The sequence below is a fragment of the Stegostoma tigrinum genome, chromosome 4 (assembly GCF_030684315.1).
Source record: "Stegostoma tigrinum isolate sSteTig4 chromosome 4, sSteTig4.hap1, whole genome shotgun sequence".
NCBI classification, from domain to species: domain Eukaryota; kingdom Metazoa; phylum Chordata; class Chondrichthyes; order Orectolobiformes; family Stegostomatidae; genus Stegostoma; species Stegostoma tigrinum.
The window spans coordinates 11006410-11033586 of record NC_081357.1 but is presented as its reverse complement, the minus strand read 5'-3'; the positions used below and the strand labels follow the sequence as shown (position 1 = coordinate 11033586).

At 43.7% G+C, this 27177-nt stretch overlaps 1 protein-coding gene across 5 annotated transcripts in view; it reads left to right on the top strand.

Annotated features, from left to right (window-relative positions):
* The window catches only part of LOC125452287 (CSC1-like protein 2), a 215780-nt gene that overhangs the window by 68341 nt on the left and 120262 nt on the right, over positions 1-27177 (top strand). For 4 of the 5 annotated variants that reach the window (XM_048530516.2, XM_048530518.2, XM_048530519.2 and 1 more), the window contains exons 2-3: positions 10725-10908; positions 15618-15697. In XM_048530516.2, coding sequence (XP_048386473.1) covers positions 10747-10908; positions 15618-15697 — 242 coding nt within the window. In that variant the 5' untranslated portion in view covers positions 10725-10746. Of the gene's footprint in view, positions 1-10724; positions 10909-15617; positions 15698-16193; positions 16238-27177 lie in introns of those variants that run through there. The other variant, XM_059645161.1, reaches the window with a different exon arrangement.

Genomic DNA, 27177 nt, shown 5'->3' with positions numbered 1-27177 from the left:
TGGAGCTCGGTGTTCCGCAGGGATCTGTTCTAGGACTTCTGCTCTTTGATCTTTATAAATGACTTGGAAGAGGAAGTGGAAGGGTGGGTTTGCCGATGACACCAAGGATGGTTGAGTTCTGGACAGCGTGAGGGCTGTTGTAGCTTGCAATGGGACATTGACAGGATGCAGAAAAGTGTGAAGTGCTGCTTTTTTGAAGGTCAAATTTGAATGCAGAATACAGGGTTAATGGCAGGATTCTTGGTGCTATGAAGGAACAAAGGGATCTTGGAGTCTACATCCATAGATTCCTCAAAGTTGTTACCCAAGTTGATCAGGTTGTTAAAGCGTATGTTTTGTTTTTGGCTTTCATTGGCATGTGGATTGAGATTGAGCTGTGAGGATATGCTGCAGCTGTACAGAACCATGGTTAGATCACACTTGAAATACTCTGTGTTCATTTCTAGTCACCTCCTTTATAGAAGGGATTTGGTGGCTTTAGAGCAGGTGCAGAGGAGATTTATCAGATGGTGCCTGGACTGTAGGGTAGGTCTTATGAGGAAGAGTTGTGGGAGCTAGGGTTTTTTCATTGAAACAAATAAGGATGAGTAGTCACTTAATCGAGGTGTACAAGATGATGAGAGGAATAGTGGATAGCCAGAGACTTTTTTCCCCCCAGGGTGGAAATGGCTGTCACGAGAGGGCATAATTTTAAGGTAATGGAAGGTATAGGAGAGATGTCAGAGGTAGGCTCATTACACAGTGTGGTGAGTGAGTGGAATGCACTGCCAGCGGTGGTAGAGTCAGATACATCAAAGACCTTTTAAGCGACTCTTAGATAGGCACATGGATGATAGTAAAATGAAGTGTATGCAAGTTAATTTAGTCTTAGAGTAGGATAGTAGTAATAGATAATAAAATAACATAATGGGCTGAAGAGCCTATACTGTTCAATGATCTGTCTGTATGGTTTAACTTTTAAGGGTTCTGCCGTTTAGTAATACTCCTCTCCTGCTTTAGACCTTCCAAAATTAATTCACTGGTGTTTGTCCAGGTTAAACTCCATCTCCCATTTCTCTGCCCAAGTCTCCAGCAAGCCTATATCCTGCTAAATCCTCCTAACAGTCCTCTTTATTTGCAGCTCCTCCAGTCTGTCAGCTGCAGACTTGCTAGTCAAACCACCTCCATTCTCTTCTGAATTTTACATATGGGGATCCCACCACAGGTCCTCGCATTGCACCTGCACTGGTCATAAATTTCCAGTCAGAAAAATGTCGTTCTGTAACTGCTTTCCATGACTAAGCCAGTTCTGTATCCATCTTATCAACTTACCGCTGATCTCTGGTAACTTTCATATCCACCTGCCGTGAGAGACTTTGTCAGATGCCTTGCTAAAGTTCATGTAGACAACATTTGCCACCATGTTCTCAGCAATATCTTTTGTCACTTGCTCAAAAACACTTGAACAAGTTTGAGAGATACAACTTCCCCTGCACAAAGACATGCAGCCTATCGCCAGTAAACCTATATTTTCTCCCAAATGTGAATAAGTCCTGTCCTTAAGGATCTTCTCCAATAGTTTTCTTACCACTGAAGTTTCACCAGCCTGTAATTTCTCAGGTTATCCTTATCTTCTATATAGGAATATATTGGCTATTCTCCTGTCCTCTAGGATCTCCTCTTTCTATAAAGAGGATGCAAAGGTTTTTTACAAGGCCACAACAATTTCCTCTCTCTCCTCCCTCGGTATTCTGAGAGAGACCCTATCGGGTCCTGGGGACTTGATGCATTTCAAAACACCAATACTTTTTTAAAACATGTTGACATACCCTAAAATATCAACATAACCCCTCTAGACTCACTATCTTTCCCCTTTGTGAATGGCAATGCTAAGTATTTGAAAAGGACCTTGCCCATCTTAAGTGGACCCACCCTTTTTCCTAGTTATTGTCTTGTTCCTTGTACATGTACAAAATACACTGGGATTTTCCTTAATCCTGTTTGCCAATGTTACAGCCCCTCCTAACTGCTTAAGTTCTTTTCTGCTTTCTTTATATTATTCAAGGGCTCTCTGTTTTCAGTTTCCTAAACCTTGACTATGCCTCCAATTTCTTCTTGACTGCACTCTCAACTTCTCTTGTCATCTAAGGTTCCTGAATCTTGCTATCCTTGTCCTTCACTTTTACAGAAGTATGCTCGTCCTAAGCGCGCTCCAACTGGCATTTAAAAGATTCCTATGTGACAGGCATGAATTTATCCTCAAACTGCCACCTCACTCTCTTTGTCCCAGTTCCTGTCTAATGTTGTAGCTAGCCTTACCCCAATTCAGTATTTGCTGTTCCTGAAATACTTTGAACCTGGCTGGGCTCACTGCTGAGTACCAGGTCTAGCATGGCCCCTTCCCTAATTGGTCTAGACCTTCAAGAAACCCTCCTGGAAATGTAACAAATATACTCCCATAACACGCAGCCCCAATGCTAAGGGGGTCATGATCAATTTTGGGCGGCGGGTAGTGGTGAGTGTGTCAAAATTACCTACCACAACTGTTTTTTACCTTTTTCCCATAGACCATCCAGGTTTCTGTTCCCTTTTGTCCTGTGAGCTGTTGGGAGACCTGGTGCACATCCCATCATTAGTGATTGCACAATTCCTATTCCTGAGCTCTACTCATAAGACCTTGCTGGATGAACCCTGAAAGGCATCCTCCCTCGGTACAGCTGTAATATTCTCCCTAATCAGTGTTGTTCCCCCACCTCTTTTACATGCCCCTCTACCTTACCAGAAACCTATAAATTCTGGAACATGAAGCTGCCAATCTTGTCTGCCTCTCAACCAAGTCTCTAATAGCTACAACAGCACAGTTGTACTGACTATTCCAAGCCCTAATTTCATCTGCCTTACCTGTGCATACTCCTCCCATTAGACAGAGATATTTCCATCAGTCAGTCCTGCTGTATTCAGCAACTTCTCCCTATGTTATTCCTCTTGGTCTTATTGGACTTGGTTTCTAACTCTTTGATCATTTCACTTCATGACCTACTGCTGTGATTCTGTCTCACCCCCTGTCAAGCTAGTTTACAACTTGCTGAGTGATGCTAGCAAACCTCCCTGCTAGGGTATTGGTGCCCTCAGTTTAGGTGCAACATATCCTCATTGAATGTCTGCCTGCGCTGGAAGACATCAATGATGCACAAATCTGAAGCTCCTTCTCCTGCATTGGCTCTTTAGCCATGTATTTAACCTTTCTATCTTCCTCCTCCTAACTTCACTAGACATGGCATGAAGTAATCCTGACTTCATCCTAGAGGTTCCATTTCTGATTAAGGGTCTCGACCTGAAACATCAGCTTTCCTGCTCCTCTGCTGCTTGGCCTGCTGTGTTCATCCAGCTCTACACCTTGTTATCTCTTAACCCTAGAGGTCTCATCTTTCAGCTTGCTACCGAACTATGTTTGCAGTACATCATCATTTTTCCTGCCTGCATTGCTAGTGTCACCATGTACCACAACCTCCTAGCTGCTCCCCCTTTCTTTTGAGAATGTCCTGCTCAGAGGCATCCTTAGCCCTAGCATCAGGGAGGCAACATGCCATCCTGGAGTCTCTTTTTGTTGCCACAGAAAAACCTATCTGTGCCCTGACTGGAGTCCCCTATTACTACACTTTAATCCTTCCTGCTGTACAACAGCCAGCTGTGGTGCCACTGCTTTGGCAGCTGCTGCTGTGATCATCCATGATAGACAATCCCTGCCAACCATGTCCAACGCAGTGTGCTTGTTAGAGAGGGGACCCCTGCCTGCCTCATCGCACTGATGCTTAATGCCCTACATTGGCTCTCAGTCAAACAACATAGTTTTTAAAGATCTCTCCTTCCTTTCAAATCCCTCTAATGGGCTGTCCTATTTCTGCATTCTTTTCTAGCCCATGACCATTTTTATTATTTGTACTTGTTAATTCTAGCCCCTCAACCCCAATATTCATCATTCTTCCTTTGATTACCAGACTTTAGGGCTCAGATAACTGGAAGTATGGTTATGTGACACCGTGGGACGTCTTGGAAAAGCTGCCCCAAGGTCTAGTCAAGTAAAAGACAATTCCACTGTCACACCTATAGACCATGTCTTGGACACCACCATCCCTATCCCTGGGTACTGCTTCATTGGCAGGAGAGACCCAGCAGAGGTGGTAGCTTAGCGGTACACAGGACAGGAGTTACCCTGAGAAACCTCCATATTGATTTCAGACCTCAAAGAAGAGTTCTACTGAGCTCAGATATTAACTCTGTTTCTCTGCCCTTAAATTGTGCCGCATCTGAGATTCTTCAGCCCTTTTATTTCAGATTTCTGGCATCTGTGTGACTTTGCTGTGAACAAAAAAGAAAATCTTGCTTGACCTAATTCTCGGCAACCTGTCTAAGATATACCTGTATGTTTCAGTACAGGTGGGAGTGACTAGCGCAGTCCCCTCTTCATATTGTACTGTGTGGCCTTGCTGAATGGAGTCGACTGCGAACAGATCTGGCAACTAACTGAGTATCCACAAGGCACTATGTTCAGCCACAATCGAGAACCTCATTGCCCAACCCCCCACCATACTCCTGCCATCATCTAACATCTCAATGGAGAGTGCAGGTGGGCATGTCAGGAGCAGCACCAGGCAATTCAGTAAATGAGATGTCAATCTGGTGACGCTACTGTACATTTCTATTTGATGCCAAACAATGGAATGAGCAAGGCAAGGCTAAGCAATCCACAACTAACATGAACTCTGATTACAGGGCTTGGCAAATACAGGTACAAGCAGACCATTCAACCCCTTAATTATACTCTGCTATTCAGTAAAACCATAACTGAGCTGTTTGTTTCAAATGACGTCCTCAATTCATTCGAGCATAACCTTGATTTCCCTTATTTAACAAGAAACTGTCTATCTATATTAAAATTCAATGATCTTCACCTCTCATTTTTTGGGAAAGAGTTCAAGTTTGTTTAACCTTCTGGAAGAAAATTCTTGATTCAGCCATCCTGAAGGGGTGATTTCAAATATTAAAACACTGACCCTTAATTCTGGACTCTCAACTGACATTCAAATGTCCACCTTGCCAAAACCATTCTGTGTCTTTTACACTTCAATTAAGTTATCTGTCACTCTTCTAGATGCCAGTGGGAGAGAGGCTGGCCTGTTCAATGCATTCTAGGTTTCAATCAAGTGAATCTCCTCTAAATCATCTGTAATACATTTACATCCTTTCTTTTAAATGAGACCAAAACAGTTTTCAAGATAGGCCTTGCCAATACCCTGCATAACAAACATCACTTTAATTGCTTTTTCATATTCAAATTGCTCTTGTAATGAAGAATTGCATCCCATTAACCACCTTTTAGCGCATGTTCTAACTGCATGCTGACTTGTCTCCAGCACTGGAACACTGAAGTCCCTCTGCACCTCAGAATTCAACAGTTCATCATTTAAGCAACAGCCTGATTTTTTTTTGCCCTTCCTGCCAACACGAACAACTTTACACATTTTTCCACTTCATGCTTCACCTGTCATATTTGCCCACTCATTCAAACTATCTATTTCTAGCTCCAGCTTCCTTCTGTCTTCCTCATAGTAAAAATTCCTGCCTATCTTGATATCATTATTTGTGATACCATTGCAGACCTCGTCTAAGTCATTGCTGCAAGTCATAAAAGTTGAGGCTGCAGCACCTCATGCAGTATCACTCACCGCATGTCAATTAACCAAAGACCCATTTATGTGCCCTGGTCTCTCTGGCCAGCCTAGCAAATATCTGTGCTGATAGGTTACCCCTACACTGAGTGTTTATTTTCCCTTCCTCTTTCTCACTACCACCCAGACTGATTCTCCATCCTAGTTTCCTAAATCAACGTCCTCTCTAATAGTTGCACGAACGCCATCCTTGAGTAATATGGACTGTAGTGGCCCAAGAAGGCAGTTCGCCACATTCTTGAGGGCAGCTAGGAATGAGCAATAAAGTGCTGGTTCAACCAACACTCATGTCCCACAAACGAATTAAAAACACATGCTACCCTTTCCCTATCTACCTTGAATATCATATTCCTCAGTGCAGATAAAGCTGCAGGTCTTACCAGACCATAAGCCTGCTATTTTCATGAGGACTGGTGGTGAGTTAACATGAGGTGAGTGGAGGAGATGAGAGTCTTCAATGGCAACCTCAACTAATGAAGGAATTGAACCCGTGTTGATGACATTGCACTGCAACACCAACCATCCAGCTAACTGATCCTCTTGCACATTGCATTTAAAGCAGAACCTTTAGTTTTATCTTTGTAACATCTAGTCATTAAGACCATAAGAAATAAAAGGAATGAACTGTACAGCCCTCGGGCCTGCTCTGCCATTCAGTTCATGATTGATCTAATATTCCTGCTGTCTACTTTGCTGTTCTTTTGCCATAACCCTTGATTCTCTTTCTAATGGAGAATGTATATCTATCTCACCCTTAAATCTATACAGGGACTCTGCTCCTACAGCTCTTGTTGGCATGCATTTCCAAAGGTGATGAATGCTGAATCCTCATCTCAGTCTTAAATTGGCACCAATTTATGCCAAGACTCAACTCTTATTGTATTCCTGGGTCTCTTCTGTCTGCCATTCTTTGACCCTTCCCATATTGTTGGTTTACACTTCTACTTTGTCTCTACTCTTTATCCCACACCTTTCCATATTTCATGCCTTACACCTATCATTTAATTAAAAATTCTATCTGCCTCATACTTTGTGGTTCAGAAGAGCTTGGGCCCCAACACAGTTTAGGTATAGACTGTGTCTCAATAGTATAAAACTCCATTTCTTACCCCGTACTGGTTCTAATGGCTCGTGAAACAACGAACTTGTCTAAATTTGTGCCCTCTTCTAATTTGCATGTGGCTCAGTTATAAGGTTTGTACATTTTAATTCAGTGCCTCACTTTAGCCCTGAGCAGATGTCCCGAGCCTTGGCTCTGGGCAGGCAACACAGTCATCTGGACTTTTACTATTCTGCACATGGTGGGATTTTTAAAATTCATTGTTTCCAACTGTCAGACTGCTAGATCAACAAGAGTATTGGATAAATGGTGCCAGTTAAGGTGTGCATAATGGAATTTTGGCTGACCTCAAGTTGACCATAGCTAATCTTAGAGCTTGCATCTATGTGAACATTAAGTTATTCTAGAAGTATCAAAAATGTGTTTGAGGACTTTAGCAGATTCAGATTGTCCGTACTTGAGAATAAAGCCAATGTTAGCCTTTCATGAACCAAGCTGTTGTGGCATTGTAGACTGTTTAATTGCACAATGGACCTTCTTAGGATGTACATTATAAATCCAGCTTTACTTATAAATGATCATTATATTCACGTAATATAATTTGCCACATAGTAATGTATTGAAAGCTTTATTTTTTTAAAGCTCTAGTTGCAGTTGAAACCAGTGAAGTTTGGCAGGCTGATCAGCTGTCAAGGTCATTTTTAAGCCTATTATTCTTGCTGATGACTTTAAATCATCAACATATTTTATCAGATTATTTTTAAATCATTTTAAAATAACTTTAAAGCATTTTAAATAGCTTTGAGACTTGTATACTTTCAGTGGAAATTACAAACAGCTTTTCACCTTTCTGAAGGTGTTGACCTGTTGAACCTGAGACAGCCAAACTTCACGTTAGCAGGTTTTAACGTGAGAAAATCTAGACTGTTGCCACAGTTAAACTGGCAACAGTGCACCTGAGCTGTTATCCACGTAAAGTACTTTGTGGGAAGCCAGTTAGGAGTAGGAGCCTTGATGTGTTTTATTTCTTGTTTTTCCATCAGCTTTCCCCACCCCAAAAAATCAATTACTTTTGCTTTCCCAGTTCCTTCAACTTGAATACTTTTGTAACATTCCAATTTTCATTTCCATTTCCGTCGTGATTGAGATTTGGTAATCAAGCTGTAAGTATGCGTGTCCTGAAGGACCTGTATTGTAGGAGGTTCTCTTTCTTCAAGTGAGTGTTCCAAAGCATAAACATGTCGCTGCATAAACCCTTAACCGTAGATGGTGTAGTTTTTTGGCTTGAAAGGACAAAACCAATCCTAGAACATCACCTTGTTCAAGATCTATCTTGTGATTATATGGCTAAGAGCTGTGTTTGACATGATTTATTTTAGTGACACTAGGACAGTCTGAAAATATAAAGAACTTGAGGTTTTGGTTTTTTAAACTTGGAGCAGTAGAAGAAGCTTGGATGCATGTGGTTAAGATCTCATTCAGGATTTGTTGGTTTTCGGCTGTTTCATATATCAGTGTTTTCATCGGGGAAACGTTTTTAAATTCATCACTAGAGTGGATGTCACTGTCAGGATCGACATTAGTTGCCCATTCCTAACAGCTTTTAGTGGCTTGTTCAGCCATTTCAAAAGACTGTTGAAAGTTAACCATACGTTGCTGTTGACCTGGAGTTATATATGTGCCAGGTCAGATAAGGATGGCAGCTGTCCCTTCCTGAAGGACATAATAAAGATGAGTTTTTCTAACATTCAATAGTTTCATGGTCATCATTACAGAGACTAGCTTTTAATTCCAGACTGTCTTAATAGAATGTAAGTTCTACCAATTGCCATGGTGGGTTTTAGGCTCATGATATCTCAGCATTAGCCTGAGCCTCTGAATTTAATGAAATTATCGGTGACTCTCCTCATTGTGTTTAAAGAATTTTGTGTGGCATGCATATGTAGGACAATTGATTTGAAAACTCAACTTGTGAATCTTCAACAGTCTCTCATTGTTTTCTCGTAACTTAACCTTCTGAAGTGGAGAGAGGAAGGGGAGACATGTACATTTTAACTGTGACAATTTAAAGTTTGAGACCTTTATTTATAGTATTTAAGTCTCTTGATTTCCTGGAATGTTGTTTTATTCTCAGCTTCAAAATTCTCAATAAAATGATGTAAAACTGTGCAAAATGCCTGAAAGGGAAATGTTGATCAGAATCTCTGATGGATCAATAGTTTTTTGGTCTTATTATGAGCATGGGAAAAGTTTAAAAATTAGTCACATGGGACTCAGTGTTAACTCTCTCCCAAATGCTGGTAGACCTGAAGCTCTGTCGTACATTTTTTAAGATCTCCAGCATCCACAGTAATTTGTTTTTAACAGGAAAAGGTAGTGTATAATTGGGTGATGGGAGTGCATGAAACGAAGTAGGTAGGTGAAGGATCAGTTGCCCCTCTTGGGTGGTTTTTAATCCCCTGAACATTCCTGAGATACCCACTTTTGATAGCTGAGACCTCTATCTAAAGTGAAAATGTATACTTTCAGACTATTCCAGTAGTTGCCTATAGAAAGCTTAAATTTGCTGCTAGTTACCCTGAAAGATGCAACCAAGGTCATAATTTGCAGTCCCAATGTAACAACTAGGTGGTATGTCTGGAGCTGGGAAGATCTATACCATTGTATTCACTTGCTTAGGCTTTCAGAGAATATAGCTATTATAGCTAGTAAAATTTGTGTGCATACTCCAGAGTTAAGTCCTGACCAATGTAACAGGTGTGGGCTACACTAGATAAACCATGATTGCACCAAGAAACGTGCATTTCACAGGTAACCAGATCCTTGCTTGAGAGTTAAAAGGGTTAAGAGATGTAAGTCAAATACTACTTTTGGATATAGAAGTTTGAGGCTAATCTAATTGAAGTGTTTAATGTGTTATAAAAACTTAGAATGGAATTATTTGTTGGGTCCCTGGATCCAGAACAAGAGACTTCATTTGAAATGAAACTTAAGTTCTCGGGTATTGTTGGAAAGCAGCTATGGGTGAGTTCAACCACAGAGGGCTTATGGCACAGTGACACAAGAAATAGCAAGCTGAAGAGACCAGTCAGACTGGAACATGACATGGAGTGAGGAATGCCTCTGAATTCGTAGGCCTCTCGCCTAAAGAGGCATGTAACTGAATCCCAGGCTGTGGGTGCAAATGAAATGGCCAGAACCATTTGCCCATCTGAAAGGGATATCCTTTTGAAGTGCAAAAGTAAAATGCTGAGGAGAGTAGTTTATTTTCCCACACCAGTTGCGTTGTGAGCTGTTGGTTTTAACTAAGAAGTAAAAGTTTAAAAGTTGTGAACCAGTTGTTCTGCGTCGGCTGCAAGCAAGCAAAATTACAAGGAGAAGAGAGACTAGCAGCAGCAAATCCTGGACATTCTTAAAAGATTCCTCATCAAATCTGTGAACAGGGACCATTGAACTGTCTTCCCAGATTTTCCCTCCAAACATAACAGCACCAATTTTTTTCATCTGTGTGGAGGGTGTGATTTCTTAGTGCTTTAGAGTTTTAACTAGCAGTTATATGCTGAGCGTTCGTTGATTCTGGCTACAAGTAAGCAACTATTTGTTTATAATAAATGGTAATTTTTAAGTACAGAAACCTGGTATGTGCTTAGTCAACCTGAGTCTAAAAGATGGGTATGCTAGAGAATTTTCAGCTGCTTCATCAATGACCTTGCCTCCATTATAAAGTCAAAATGGGGCTATTTGCCAGTGATTACACACCGTTCAGTATTCACAACTCCTGCATTTGAAACATCCAGTGGGAAGGGCTTCCTGCAGCACTGAGCAATTTAGAATCCCATTGAGTTTGTGGCTGTGAATGATGGCTGGCAGACCCGTCTGGCTTTTGCTTCTGTTACTGACATCCTCAGACATGACTGTTTAAAGTGCCAATAATGTCTTTTCGTCTTACTTTACAGATAAAATAATGAGGTAATAAAGATGACTTCCAACTTTCAAGCAACAATCAGCTCCGTTGTGACTACAATCCGTAATTCGACCAAGGAATACTGCTATAGTGCTCGGATAAGAAGTACTGTGTTGCAGGGTTTGCCCTTTGGAGGAGTTCCTACTGTTCTTGCACTAGATTTCATGTGCTTTTTGGTATGTTTGTGTGGATTGGTATACTAAACATGTATGGTTGTGAATATCTCTTGTCACTACAGATATTTGTATACAATCACTTGGCCCAGATTTTCCCCTTAAAATATAGCGTAATGTTGCAAAGAGTTACTTCAGTTGAAGATATTCCCAGCAATTTGAACCTTGCCCTTTCCAATACAATTAACCCTTTAAACCCTTTATGATAAATATTTGCTACAGACAGTCACTCAATCTGACACTGAAAGTAGACTGTTACATGTATCCCACAGTGAGCAAGATAATTGCCAAAGCTTTGGTAGCATAGACAAGAGTCAGGCTGTTACATGGCAGATGAACACAGCAGAACATTCTCTGTGTGCAGTTTACACAGTTTTCCACATGGCTTGGAAAACCATCTGGTGAAGTGGACCAATGACGACAATGTAGCATGTATCGTAAAATCTCAAGCTGAATTGCAAGGACCCACCCACATTTGTGATAAGTGGCACTTTGAAGCCAAGGAAGCTTCTATGTATTCAGATTTGCCTAAAAATATCAGATAATGCCAATGCTGGAGTCAGAAATAACACGTGGAGCTGAAGGAATGCAGCAGGCCAGGCAGCATCAGAGGAGCAGGATGTTTGACATTTTGGGTCAATTTCCTGACCTGAAACGTCAGTTTTGCTGCTCCTCTGCTACCTGGCCTGCTGTGTTCTTCCAGCTTCACACTGCCTAAAAAATGATCTGTCAAAAGGAAAATAATAACACACCAAACATTAAAATAAAGTTCAACTTGTTCATACCTGAGAGTGGAAGAGCAGGCCATTGTAAAAGAGTTAGCTCTGAATAAGTAGTATGCTAAACAGGGGAAAAAAGACTCTGCAGATGAGTCTACCATGTTTGACCACACAGATAACATGCTTCTGTGCTCCATGGTGAAATCCAGAATACCTGTACCAATTGCAGTTTCAGCTAGGGAAATAGGCAGGTGGGAATTCATTACACTCTTCACGGTCATTGAAAATAATCCTTTTGGCTGAATTTACTCCACACGCCCACCTGTCCCCAATAACCTTTTATCCAATTCCTCATATGAATTGACCTCTGCCTTTAAAAAAGGTCGAATACTCAAACTCTGCTTCCACCATCCTTTTTGAGGAAGAAAGTCACGGGACCTACTGATAATTTTCCTTTCATAAATTGGCAATTCCTTATTTTTAAACAGTGACCCAAAGTTCTGGATTTTCCCATAAGCAGAACAATCCTGTCCATATATCCTGGCCTATTTCTGGCCATGTCAAGTCTGCACCACCATCTGGTGAGATAGTAATTGATCTGATCCGCTGCACCACTTTCCTGCCTTTTTCTTTTATAACTACTGATTTCCTTACTGCAAATAAAATATTCCACAGGTTCGCTACCCTCAATTCCACCTCACTTCTACCTGGAACGTGAACCCCTCAGTGAGATTGTAGGAGAGTTTAGGACCAGATGTCACAAAGAAAACAGCCTGTCCACTTGCATCCTCTCAAGTCCCCTAACAATTTTGTATGTTTCAATAAGTACACTACTTTATTCTTAATTCAGTGACTCTTATCAATTTTTATAGTTGCACCATAGAAAGCATCCTATCTGGATGCATCACAGCTTGGTACAGCAACCACTCTGCCCAAAACAGCAAGAAATTAGAGTTGTGAACACGGTCCAGTCAGGAAAACCAGCCTTCCACCCATTGACTCCACCTGTACTTCTGCTTCAAAAGCAGCCAACATAGTCAAATACCCCTCCCACCCTCTTACATCAGGCAGGAGGTACAGCATCTTCCCCTCTGTTATCAGAATTATGAATAGACCTCGTAGAGTTGATCTTCTCTTTTGCACCTTCTCTGTAGCTAATGTACTTGTGTATGTTGTGATTTTGTCAGGATAGCAAGCTAAACAGTACTGTTCATTGTATCTTGGTACATGTGACAATAATAGCTCAAATCAAATATAGGCCCAATTTAAGCAACCTGTCCTCATAAGGTGGTTGCTAATCAAGAAGACTGTGTCTTGGATTGCAAAACAAAATAGATGGGTTGATCAGCTGGGCAGATCAGTGCACATCTGCTGAGATTAAATTGAGATGATGCACTTTGGAAGAAGTAACAAGACAAGGGAGAACTCGAGTGACACAACATAAAAGTCAAGAGGATCGATTTTTGAGGTGCTTCTCCACTGATCTCTAAAAGTGGCTTAATAGAATGGTTAAAGCGGCATACCAGACAACTTTCGAGAGTCCCAGATGATTGGAAAATTGCTGTTGTAACTCCCTTGTTTAAGAAAGGATCAAGGCAAAAGATGGAAAATTATAGGCCGATTAGCCTAACCTCGGTAGTTGGTAACATTCTAGAATCCATTGTCAAGGATGAGATTTCTAAATTCCTGGAAGTGCAGGGTCAGATTAAAACAAGTCAGCATGGTTTTAGTAAGGGGAGGTCGTGCCTAACAAACCTGTTAGAATTCTTTTGAAGGGATAACAAGTATGTTAGACCAGGGAAACCCAGCAGATGCTATCTGTCTAGACTTCCAAAAGGCCTTTGATACAGTGCCTCAGGAGGCTGCTGAGCAAGGTGAGGGCCCATGGTGTTCGAGGTGAGCTACTGGCTTGGATTGAGGATTGGCTGTCTGACAGAAGGCAGAGAGTTGGGATAAAAGGCTCTTTTTCGGAATGGCACCAGTGACGAGTGGTGTCCCGCAGGGTTCAGTGTTGGGGCCACAGCTGTTCACCTTATATTAATGATCTGGATGAAGGGACTGGGGGCATTCTGGCGAATTTTGCCGATGATACGAAGATAGGTGGACAGGCAGGTAGTACTGAGGATGTGGGGAAGCTGCAGAAAGATTTAGATAGTTTAGGACAGTGGTCCAGGAAATGGCTGAAATTCAATGTGAGTAAACGTGAGGTTTTGCACTTTGGAAAAAAGAATACAGGCATGGACTATTTTCTAAATGGTGAGAAAATTCACAAATCAGAAGTGCAGAGGGATCTGGGAGTGTTGGTCCAGGACACTCTAAAGGTTAGTTTGCAGTTAGAGTCCATAATTAAGAAAGCGAATGTAATGTTGTTTATCTCGAGGGTTGGAATATTAAAGCAGCGATGTGCTTCTGAGGCTTTATAAGGCTCTAGTTAGGCCCCATTTAGAATACTGTGTCCAATTTTGGGCCCCACACCTCAGGAAGGACATACTAGCCCTGGAGCGTGTCCAGTGGAGATTCACACGGATGATCCCTGGAATGGTAGGTTTAACGCATGATGAACGGCTAAGGATCCTGGGATTGTACTTATTAGAGTTTAGAAGGTTGAGGGGCGATCTAATAGAAACTTACAAGATAATGTGTGGCTTAGAAGGGGTGGATGCTAGGAAGTTGTTTCCATTAGGTGGGGAGACTGGGACCCGTGGGCACAGCCTTAAAATTAGAGGGGGTAAATTTAAAACTGAAATGAGACGACATTTCTTCAGCCAGAGAGTGGTGGGCTTGTGGAATTCATTGCCGCAGAGTGCAGTGGAGGCCGGGACGTTGGATACCTTCAAGGCAGAGATCGACAAATTCTTGATCTCCAGAAGGAGTCAAGGGCTACGGGGAGAGTGCAGGGAAGTGGTGTTGAAATGCCCATCAGCCATGATTTAAATGGCAGAGTGGACTTGATGGGCCGAATGGCCTTACTTCCATTCCTGTGTCTTATGGTCTTGTATCAGTCATTGCATAGTTTTATAAGAGTAGAGACATTATGTAGGAACTTACAAATTGTTGGTTAGGCCATAGTTGGGGTACTGTGTAGTCCTGGTCACGACACTATAGGAAGGGTGTGATTGCACAGGAGGGAGTGCAGAGGAAACTTAACTGCACATTGCCTGGGATATCAAGATCCCTCTTGCACGTTGTTATCCTCACCTCTTGCCTTCCCACCTAATCTCATATTATCTGCAAACTATGAAACTACTGTCTGTTATATTATCAAAGTACATTGGTTCTGAATAGTGCCAGTAATTTCTGGCACAATTTAAGTTGCATTGAAGCATGGGAGAGCTCATAAGGGCTAATTGGGGACATAGTCTTTCAGTAAAGCTGATCAGTAGTTACTGTCCAAATCCAAATGCCTCTTATGTACAGTGAACAAAACAATGCTTGAAAACTAACAAGACTATATTTTAAGTCGGGAGGAGCATGCATAAAATGTTGCACAGAATTCAACAATTTTTAAGATGTTAACTCATTTACTGCATAAATTAGGTTCTTATGGTATGAATTGCCTTTTATAGCTGTCATTGAAGGCAGTATCTACTTGACCCCCATAACTTCAGACAACTGTGTGTTAATGTGTTGGAAACGTGTGCATTTTCTAGCTATCATGTGGAGAACATGTGAGCTCTTAGCAGCATAAGCAGTTTTGAAACCAGGTTCAGCAGTGGAGAGTCTGGACACAGGAGGAAGGAATTGGTTGGGGAGAGCATGAGGGGATCAGAGGGGTGGGGAGACCCCCTGCCCGGCCTGTGTCCTGAATGCCCCCACCCCCTCAGTCCCTATCTGTGTTGGCCAAAACTCTTTAAATGCATGTGCATGATTTTAAAGTGGCCTATAGTGCGTGGACTAGTGTCGGCAAACACGGCTATCATTGAATGTGGAATGCACTATACTTGTTGGGTGCCAGACATGGTGTTTTATTTTCTTTTCTTTGTTTCATTTTAGGCACTGCTCTTTGTGTTCTCCATTTTGCGAAAGGTAGCTTGGGACTATGGGCGACTTGCACTAGTTTCAGATGCTGAAAGGTAATGGCTTTGAGTGTATAACCACTGCTTTTCAATCGCTTATGAAGTGTGGCTGTACTTTTTAAAATCATCTTCTAATGGCATTTTGTCAACAATAAAAGCATTATTTTCTATTCCTTTATTCTATAAAAATTAATGTAACAAGTTTTATCAATTAATTAGTCTTACTGTATATCAAATCTATTTACCCTTTTTTCTCCTCCCTGTCCCTTTACTCCCTTAAAGATGTCAATTCCAGCCTCGAAGATTGCAGCTTGTACATCATTCTTGGTTTCTAGAGGAATTAATTACTATTTCTTTAGTGAAGTTATTTGCTAGTTCACTCTTGAATAGCCTAGCTATTCGATTAAGGCTAAATATGTTCTTATGTTTGTCCCCTTGTTGATCTTCTAGCCAAATAGATGCAAACGAACACCCTAACTTATCAAATGTCATTATCGTTTTCAAGAACTTTATCAGATCACCCCATCAACCTTAAATTCGAAGGAGTACAGATTAACTTCATTGTTCCATGTCATCAACTTCCAGCTCTGAAGAAAGGTGAATGGACTCAATGTTAACTCTGGTTTCTTTCCACAGATGCTGCCAAACCTACTGAATCTTGCTGGCAATGACTGATTTTTTTTTTTAACGGCATCAGCAGTTTAATTTGTTTTTAAGGCATATGGCTTGTATTTTAAGCCTTGGTAAACTTTTCTGGTGGATTTTGGCATTCAGGGTTAATAGTTCTTCCAGAACTGCATGCTCAAAATGGAATGCAGTACTGTGGCTGGGTTCCAAGCAGGACTTTACATCTGCCCTGCCAATTTGCCATCATCCCTGCCTACATTCTATCCAATGTCTGGAACATTGTGGTATAACATTACCTCACAACTTTAACAGAAGTGTGAAAGTGAATAACTACCAAAAAACCCACAGATGCTATAAATCAGAACAAAAGCAGAGATTGTTAGAAAAGCTCAGCAGGTCTGGCAGTATTTGTGAAGAAAAAAGTCAGTTAATATTTCGGGTTCGGAGGAAGGGTCACTGGACCCACAACGTTAACTGATGTTTTTCTTCACAGATGCTGCCAGACCTGCTGATCTTTTTCAGCAACTTCTGTTTTGCTGTTAATGAATACTAATTTCAATGTAACCTTTGTTTCTAAATTGGACACTGACTTAAGTCAGTTCTACAGCACTGACATAGGCCCTTTTGGTCCAAATTATCCATGTTGACCATTTAGCCTAAATTAATCTAGCCCCACTTGCTAGCATTTGGCCCATATCCCTCCAAACACCCATCAAGATGCCTTTCAAGTTTTGTAATTGTAGCAGCCTCCACCACTTCCTCTGGCAGCCTATTACAGACATCCACCACCCTCTGAAAAAGGTGCCACCTAGTTTCCTTATTTTTGCCATCTCACCTTAAACTTATGCCTTCTAGTTTTCAACTTCCCCGCCCTGGAATAAATACCTGGACTATTCATCCTGTCCGTGCCCTTCATGGTCTTAAACCTCTATAAGGTCACCCCTCAGCCTCTGCTCTAGGGAAAGTAGCCCCAATCCCTCCCTCCAGCTGAAACCCTTCAATGCCAACAAAATCCTTAAATGTTTACTGCACCCTTTCAACTTTAGCCCTGTGGCAGGGGTACCTGAATTTAACATGGTATTCCAAAAGTGGCCTAACCATTGTCCTGTACAGCTGCAACGTGACATCCCAACTCCTATACTCCATGTACTAACCACTAAAGACAACTGTGCCAAACACCACCTTCACTACCCTGATAATAAAATGTGAGGTTGGATGAACACAGCAGGCCAAGCAGCATCCCAGGAGCACAAAAGCTGACGCTTCGGGCCTAGACCCTTCATCAGCTTTTGTGCTCCTGGGATGCTGCTTGGCCTGCTGTGTTCATCCAGCCTCACATTTTATTATCTTGGAATCTCCAGCATCTGCAGTTCCCGTTATCTCTGACACCTTCACTACCCTGTCTACTTAGTGACTCCATCTTCAAGGAACTATGAACCTTCGCCCAAAGATAGCAAAAACTGCAGATGCTGGAGTCAGAAAACAGTATGGAGCTGGACGAACCCAGCAGCCCAGGCAGCATCAGAGGTGCAGGAAAGCTGCCGTATCAGGTTGGGACCCTTCTTCAGAAATGAAGATTTCACCGTATCTGAAGAAGGGTCCCATCATGAAACATCAGCTTTCCTGCTCCTCTGCTGCCAGAACCTATACCCCAAGGTCTTATTGTTTGGCAATGCTCCCCAGGTTATTAATAGTAAGTATATAAGTGCTGCCCTCATTAACCTTACCAAAATGCAGTACTTTGCATTTATCGAGATAAAACTCCATCTGCCACTCCTTAGCCCATACCTCCGTCCATTCTCCTGTCACCTTCTGATAACCTTGCATATTCCTTTTTTAATGGATAGTGGTTTAACTCCCTCTTTAGATGAATCCATTGAATCTACAACCCACCAGACTCTCCAACAGTGCAGCCACGCCTTAACCACTTGCTGGGTGAAGATTTGCCTCATCATTTTTGCACACTCTTTGCCAATTACCTTAGATCTGAGCTTCCTGGTTCTTGATATCCACCCTAAGGGAATAATTGTTGCCTGTCTATTCCATCCAGACTCCTCGAGTTAAAATGTCTCTATCAAATCTCTCTTCAGTTGCCTTTTCACTAAGGAAGAGTACCTCATCTCTCATGAATTTTTGCTGGACTTACCCATGCCTTCATACCCATCCCTGTGGCATTGAGAAATGGATGTAGTACTCTAAACTGAGGCCAGGCTAATGTCTTATACATGTGCCATATAAGCTCCTTGTGCTCTAGGCCCTGTTGATAAAGCCCAGGATACTGTATACTTTATTAGCTGTGCTTTTATCCTGCCCTTCCTCCTTCACTGACTTGTGGTGCTGATTCCTCTGCTCTGGCACCATATTTTAGAATTGAGCTCCATCTCTCTGATGTTCTCCTGTCAAAATGAATACCTTGCAATTCACCACATTGCGTTCATCTACCTCCAATCTACCAGTTCCACCAATTTAGTTAACAAAAGCTAATCTGACACTATAAGAAACAACTGCGTCCAGTTCTGGGCGCCCTATTATAGGAAAGATGTGGATGCTTTGGAGAGGGTTCAGAGGAGGTTTACCAGGATGCTGCCTGGACTGGAGGGCTTATCTTATGAAGAGAGGTTGACTGAGCTCGGTCTCTTTTCATTGGAGAAAAGGAGGAGGAGAGGGGACCTAATTGAGGTATACAAGATAATGAGAGGCATAGATAGAGTCGATAGCCAGAGACTATTTCCCAGGGCAGAAATGGCTAGCACGAGGGGTCATAGTTTTAAGCTGGTTGGTGGAAAGTATAGAGGGGATGTCAGAGGCAGGTTCTTTACGCAGAGAGTTGTGAGAGCATGGAATGCGTTGCCAGCAGCAGTTGTGGAAGCAAGGTCGTTGGGGTCATTTAAGAGACTGCTGGACATGCATATGGTCACAGAAATTTGAGGGTGCATCCATGAGGATCAATGGTCGGCACAACATTGTGGGCTGAAGGGCCTGTTCTGTGCTGTACTGTTCTATGTTCTATGTTCTATGTTCTAACTCATTAATGTCAGTTTTCATAGAACAGTCAGTCCTTGCCTTAAGTTATGAACTCATTTTGACCCGAATTAAACTCTTTGTGCTCATGCTTGATTCCATTCAGAAGTTCATAATTGTAGGATTGTGCAGAATAATCAAGTGTAACAACATTAAATGACTGCAAATGTGGAAAAATACTGAATGCCATTGGCATTAAATGAGCTGATCGAGACATCTTAAGTTTGTGTTGTTTTTGTTTTTGAGACGTCTACACAATAGGTCCAGCTTGGAATACATGCAAGACACTCAACCAGACCCTGGATATTACCATTTACATTGTGTTTTCAGTTTGTGTTCTCTTACCTAATATCAAAAATGTTCTGCAGATTAAATGAGTTTATTCACTTGCATGCTGAGTAACAGATAAATATTTAAGTTCAAAAGCAAACGTGATTTGCAGCGCTGACATTATCAGCTCTTTCTCCATTTCAGTGCCCCTCAACCTTGCTAATTGTGGTAGAATTGAAAGTTTTTAATATAAATTTTAAACATGTAGTCCAGGATAGTAGTAATTAAAGCAAAAATCTACCTTAAGCTTTAAAGAGCATAAAGATAAATAAAATTTGGGAATAATCCATGAAGGTAAAGATAAAGTTGCCGTAATCCTAGAGAACCTTAGGACTATTCTGTCATCATTATAAACAGATGATGGATGGTGGTTTAATCTACAGGTTGCTACCCCTCAGACAAGGGGAGAGCTTGAAAAGCAGGGACCTTCATGCTAAGAGATAATGGGAACTGCAGATGCTGGAGAATCCAAGATAACAGTGTGAAGCTGGATGAACACAGCAGGCCAAGCAGCATCTCAGGAGCACAAAAACCGATGTTTTGGGCCTAGACCCTCCTTCAGAGAGGAGGATGGGGAGAGGGTTCTGAAATAGGGAGAAGGGGGGGAGGCAGACCGAAGATGGATAGAGAACAAGAGGGTTGCAGTGAGAGAGAGATTCCCTGAGGTTGGTCCGGACGGAGAAAGGTAACTTCTTCCTAGAAGAGGCTTCACAGTGAGGTTAAAATTGTGATCAGAGATAATGGGACCTTCATGGTAACCTCATCTAACACAGAAATTGAATCTGCACTTTTGGCATCCTTCTGCTTCCTCCAAACACCAGACGATGCAAAAATGGGTGGAAAGGTAAGTTGCAAGAGGGATGCGAAGTTTAGAGATTAATATTAAGTAATTGGGTAACAAATTGATCAAAGGAATGCATGGGAAAAATATTAAGCTCATTTTTGAAGGGAGAAAAGGACAGGTATTATTTAATTAGAGGAACTACAGAAACCTGTTACGCTACTAGGTTGGGGATGCTTGTGCATGAAGAAAATGCCAGCACACAGGTGCAGCAGGTAATCAGGAAGGCTAATGGAATGTTGGCCCTTGTGTCATGTGGGTTGGAATATAAGTTGGTAATACTTAATGCGACTGTACAAAGTGCTGGTGAGACCACATTTGGAGTACTAAGTTTTTTTGGTTTCCTCCTTTTAAGGAAAGAGAGTATTTCATTGGAGGCAACTGGTATGGGGTGCTTGCCTTGCAAGCAAAGGTTAAACAGGTTGGGACTCTACTGATTGGAATTTAGAAGAGGTGATCTCATTGAAACATTTAAGATTCTTAAGGGGATTAGCAGGGTAAATGCTCAGATGTTTCCCTTCATGCAAGTCTAGGAATAGAGGAGACAGGCTCAGAATAAAGGGGCACAAATTTAAGACTAAAGTGAGGAGAAACTTCTCAAAAGTAAGGAGTCTTTGGAAACCATCGACAGATACATATTATCTTCTATTGTAAGTGATCACTTTCACATGCCAGTGGCCTAACAAAGTGGTAAGTGAAAGTGTACAGTTGATAACTACTACCGAGAATTTTTCCCATGGTAGGGCAGTCCGAAGCTACAGGGCATAGGTTTAAGTTGAAGGGAAAGATTTAAAAGGGACCTAAGGTGCAACTTTGATATGTGTATAAAGTGAGCTGCCAAAGGAACTAGGAGGGTAAAATTGCAAAACTTAAAAGACATTTGGAGACAATTTTCTCTTGAGATCAGCAAAGGTTTATCAGGCTGATGGCGGGACAGATGAGAGATTGACCAACTGACTGTTTGTTTGTTTTTGCTGCAATTCTGACAAATGTGGATGTGTCCAGAACCAATCCTCTCGTCTGTGGATTCTGGTTAGACCATTTAGGACGGCGATGAGACATAAGGCAAGTCAGTGGTTACCTCTGCTACCTCAGTACCAGGGACCTGGTTCGATTTTCCCACCCTTGGGTAACTGCGGAGTTTGCACACTCTCCCAGTGTCTGCATGAGTTTCCTCTGGCTTCCTGCCACTTTCCAAAGATATGCGGGCTCAGTGGATTGGCCGTGCCAAATTGCCCAGTGTTCAGGGATGTGTAAATTAAGTGTGTTGTAAGGGGACAGATCTGGATGGCATCCTCTGGGTCGGTGTGGACTTCTTGAACCGAAGAGCCTGTTTCCATACTGTAGGGATTCTGTGATTCTGATTTTGTTAGCCAAAGAGTGGTGAGCCTGTGGAATTCGTTACCACAGGAAGTAGCTGATGACAAAACAATGAATGTATTTAAAAGGTGGCTAGCTATAGCACGGGGACAGAAATGAGATCAAAGCTTATGGGGAGAAAGCAATATTAGGCTGTTGAGTTGGACAATCAGCCATGATCGTGATGGCTGGAGGAGCTGGGTCGAATGGCCACCTGCTCCTATCTTCGTATGTTTCAACATGTATATGAATAGGATAGGCTTGTGGACCAAATGCAGGCAAGTGGGACTAATTCGGTTTAGGAAACCTGATTGCTGTGGATAAGTTGGGCTGAAGAGCCTGTTTCTGTGCTGAGAGTCTATAAACCCCTTGCCACAGAGCACTGGGAGCAGAGTCCTTCTGCATATTTAAGGCTGAGATATATTCTTGATTCAGAGGAATTGGAGTTTACAAGGAAAGAAAAGTGGACGTGGATGCCAGATCAGCCATGATCCTACTGAATGGCAGAGCAGTTTTAAGGGGCCGAGCAGCCTATCCTGTTTCTATTTCGTATAGTCCTCAGGCATTTTCTGGGGTACACACGTTAGACTACCTAATAGAATAAGGCTGATGGTGTTGAAGATGTTAACATGAATGGAGGAGTTTGTTTTGTGTGAGAATCTCTGGCTCATGCAGCGTTTATTGTCCATCCTTAGTTGTCTTTGAAGGTGATTAGCTGCCACCTTGAACTGTTACAGTTCTGGGTGGTGAGTGGCTTGGATGGGAACTTGCAGATGGTTCCAGTGTATCTGCTGCTATTCTTCTATGAAAGTGTTCATGGGTTGGAAGACACTGTCTAAGGAATTGAATTTCTGAACTGGTCTCTTAAATGCTACTGAGCATCAGTGGTGGTGGGAGTGAATGTTTGTAAATGTCAATTAAATGGGATGTTTACCCCTTGACGGGTTCAGGCTTCTTGAGGGTTGTTGGAGCTGCACTCTTCCAGACAAATGGTGGAGTATTCCATGGTACTCCTGACTCATGCTTTGTAACTGGCTTTGAGGATTAAGAAGGCTAGGAATTGGGGTAACTTAACCTTAACCTTAACCCTAACCCTTCTCACTGCAGAATGCCTAACTTCTGATCTATTCATAGCCACTATTTACATGGCTAATCCAGTTCAGTTTTTGGTCAGTGGTAGCCCCGACGTGGTTATCGTCGGGGATCTAGTGATGGTGCTATCCTTGAATGGCAATCTGGTTTGGGTGATTTATCCATTCTCAAACTTTTCAGCTTCCCCAGTACCTTCTCCTTGGTGATGATCTCTACATTTACCTCTGGCCTGCTGCTGGTGTTTTCTGCAGAAAATTGATACAAATTATCTATTCATTCTGCTAAGATAATAAAGTGTGGAGCTGGATGAACACAGCAGGCCAAGCAGCATCTCAGGAGCACAAAAGCTGGTGTTTCGGGCCTAGACCCTTCATCAGAGAGGGGGATGGGGTGAGCGTTCTGGAATAAATAGGGAGAGGGGGGAAGGTGGACCGTAGATGGAGAGAAAAGATGATAGGTGCAGAGGAGAGTATAGGTGGGGAGGTAGGAAGGGGATAGGTCAGTCCAGGGAAGACGGACAGGTCAAGGAGGTGGGATGAGGTTAGTAGGTAGGAGATGGAGGTGTGGCTTGGGGTGGGAGGAAGGGATGGGTGAGAGGAAGAACAGGTTAGGGAGGCAGAGACAGGCTGGGCTGGTTTTGGGATGCAGTGGGTGGAGGGGAAGAGCTGGGCTGGTTGTGTGGTGCAGTGGGGGGAGGGGATGAACTGGGCTGGTTTTGAGATGCGGTGGGAGAAGGGGAGATTTTGAAGCTGGTGAAGTCCACATTGATACCCTTGGACTGCAGGGTTCCCAAGCGGAATATGAGTTGCTGTTCCTGCATCCTTCGGGTGGCATCATTGTGGCACTGCAGGAGGCCCATGATGGACATATCATCTAAAGAATGGGAGGGGGAGTGGAAATGGTTTGCGACTGGGAGGTGCAGTTGTTTATTGCGAACAGAGTGGAGGTGTTCTGCAAAGCGGTCCCCAAGCCTCCGCTTGGTTTCCCCAATGTAGAGGAAGCCACACCAGGTACAATGGATGCAGTATACCACATTGGCAGATGTGCAGGTGACCTCTGCTTAATATGGAAAGTCATCTTGGGGCCTGGGATAGGGGTGAGGGAGGAGGTGTGGGGGCAAGTGTAGCATTTCCTGCGGTTGCAGGGGAAGGTGCCGGGTGTGGTGGGGTTGGAGGGCAGTGTGGAGCGAACAAGGGAGTCACGGAGAGAGTGGTCTCTCCGGAAAGCAGACAGGGGTGGGGATGGAAAAATGTCTTGGGTGGTGGGGTCGGATTGTAGATGGCAGAAGTGTCGGAGGATGATGCGTTGTATCCGGAGGTTGGTGGGGTGGTGTGTGCGCACAAGGGGGATCCTCTTAGGGCGGTTATGGCGGGGGCGGGGTGTGATGGATGTGTTGCGGGAAATGTGGGAGACGCGGTCAAGGGCATTCTCGACCACTGTGGGGGGGGAAACGTTGCGGTCCTTGAAGAACTTGGATATCTGGGATGTACGGGAGTGGAATGCCTCATCGTGGGAGCAGATGTGGCGGAGGAATTGGGAATAGGGGATGGAATTTTTGCAGGAGGGTGGGTGGGAGGAGATGTATTCTAGGTAGCTGTGGGAGTTGGTGGGCATGAAATGGACATCAGTTACAAGCTGGTTGCCTGAGATGGAGACTGAGAGGTCCTGGAAGGTGAGGGATGTGCTGGAGATGGCCCAGGTGAACTGAAGGTTGGGGTGGAAGGTGTTGAAGTGGATGAAATGTTCGAGCTCCTCTGGGAGCAAGAGGTGGCACTGATACAGTCATCAATGTAACGGAGGAAGAGGTGGGGTTTGGGGCCTGTGTAGGTGCGGAAGAGGGACTGTTCCACATAAACTACAAAGAGGCAGGCATAGCTGGGGCCCATGCGGGTGCCCATGGCCGCCCTCTTCGTCTGTAGGAAGTGGGAGGAATCGAAAGAGAAGTTGAGGGTGAGGACGAGTTTGGCCAGGCGGATGAGGGTGTCGGTGGAGGGGGACTGGTCGGGCCTGCAGGACAAGAAGAAGCGGAGGGCCTTGAGGCCATCTGCATGCGGAATACAGGTGTATAGGGACTGGATGTCCATGGTGAAAACAAGGTGTTGGGGGCCAGGGAATTGGAAGTCCTGGAGGAGGTGGAGGGCGTGGGTGCAGTCACAGACGTAGGTAGGGAGTTCCTGGACCAAAGGGGAGAAAATGGAGTCCAGATAGGTGGCGATGAGTTTGTGGCAGGAACAGGCTGAGACAATGGGTCGACCAGGGCAGGCAGGTTTGTGGATTTTGGGAAGGAGATAGAAACGGGCCGTGCGGGGTTGGGAACAATGAGGTTGGAGGCTGAGGGTGGGAGGTCCCCTGAGGTGATGAGGTCATGAATGGTGTTGGAGATGATGGTTCGGTGCTCGGGGGTGGGGTCATGATCAAGGGGGCGGTAGGAGGTGGTGTCGGAGAGTTGGCGTTTGGCCTCGGCGATGTAGAAGTCAGTGCGCCATACTACCACTGTGCCACCCTTGTCTGCGGGTTTGATGATGAGATTGGGGTTGGAGCGGAGGGCTGCCCGTTCTGCGGGGAGAAGTTGGAGTGGGTGAGAGGGGTGGAGAGGTTGAGGCGGTTAATGTCTCGACGGCAGTTGGAGATGAAGAGGTCGAGGGAAGGTAGGAGGCCCTCACCCCTATCCCAGGCCCCAAGATGACTTTCCATATTAAGCAGAGGTTCACCTGCCCATCTGCCAATGTGGTATACTGCATCCATTGTACCCGGTCTGGCTCCCTCTACATTGGGGAAACCAAGCGGAGGCTTGGGGACCGCTTTGCAGAACACCTCCACTCTGTTCGCAATAAACAACTGCACCTCCCAGTTGCAAACCATTTCCACTCCCCCTCCCATTCTTTAGATGACATGTCCATCATGGGCCTCCTGCAGTGCCACAATGATGCCACCCGAAGGATGCAGGAACAGCAACTCATATTCCACTTGGGAACCCTGCAGCCCAATGGTATCAATATACTTCACCAGCTTCAAAATCTCCCCTCTTCCCCCCCCCCCCCCCCCCCCCCCACCGCATCTCAAAACCAGCCCAGTTCATCCCCTCCCCCCACTGCACCACACAACCAGCCCAGCTCTTCCCCTCCACCCACTGCATCCCAAAACCAGTCCAGCCTGTCTCTGCCTCCCTAACCTGTTCTTCCTCTCACCCATCCCTTCCTCCCGCCCCAAGCCGCACCTCCATCTACCTACTAACCTCATCCCACCTCCTTGACCTGTCCATCTTCCCTGGACTGACCTATCCCCTCCCCACCTATACTCTCCCCTCCACCTATCTTCTTTTCTCTCCATCTTCAGTCTGCCTCCCCCTCTCTCCCTATTTATTCCAGAACCCTCACCCCATCCCCCTCTCTGATGAAGGGTCTAGGCCCGAAACGTCAGCTTTTGTGCTCCTGAGATGCTGCTTGGCCTGCTGTGTTCATCCAGCCTCACATTTTATTATCTTGGATTCTCCAGCATCTGAAGTTCCCATTATCTCTATTCATTCTGCTTTTTCTTTGTTTCTTATTGCTATTTCTCATGTCATTTCCCAGGAATCCAATGTGCACTCTACCCTCTCTCTTACCTCATATCCTTTTTTTTAAAAAAAGCTGTAGCAATCTTATCTTCAAGTCCCATTTCTGAATTCATGGGGAAGATCATTGATAGAGCAGCTGAAGATGGTTGGGCCCAGGACCGTCACCTTGAGGCAGTACTCCAGAGATGTCCTGGAACTGAGATGACTGACATCCAGTGTTCACAACCATCTTGCTATGTGCCAGGTATGATCTCTAACCAGCAGAGTTCTCACCACCACCACTTCCCATTGTATGTTAGCTAGAAATCCTTAATGCTACTCAGCCAAGGGCTGTTGCTCTCGTCTTACCTCACCTCTGGAATTCTGCTTTTTTTAATCCATGTTTGAACTAAGGCTGCAGTGAGGTCATGAGCAGAGTGGCCCTGGCAGAACCTAAACTGAGAGCAGGCTATTGCAAGGCAGGTGCTGCTTGATTGCACTTTTGAGGATACCTTTCATTACTTGAGAGTAGACTGGTTGGTTGATAATTGGCTGGTTTGGATTTGCCCCCCTTCTTGTGAACATGTACCTGGGTGATTTTCCATGTTGTCACTTATATCCCAGTGTTGTAGCTGAGACTACAACTGGGACAGGTGCGTTAAGGACGTGGCAAGCTCTGGAGTGCTTTGATGCCATTGTCAGAATGTTAGAGTTCAGAAACTTATTCCCAAC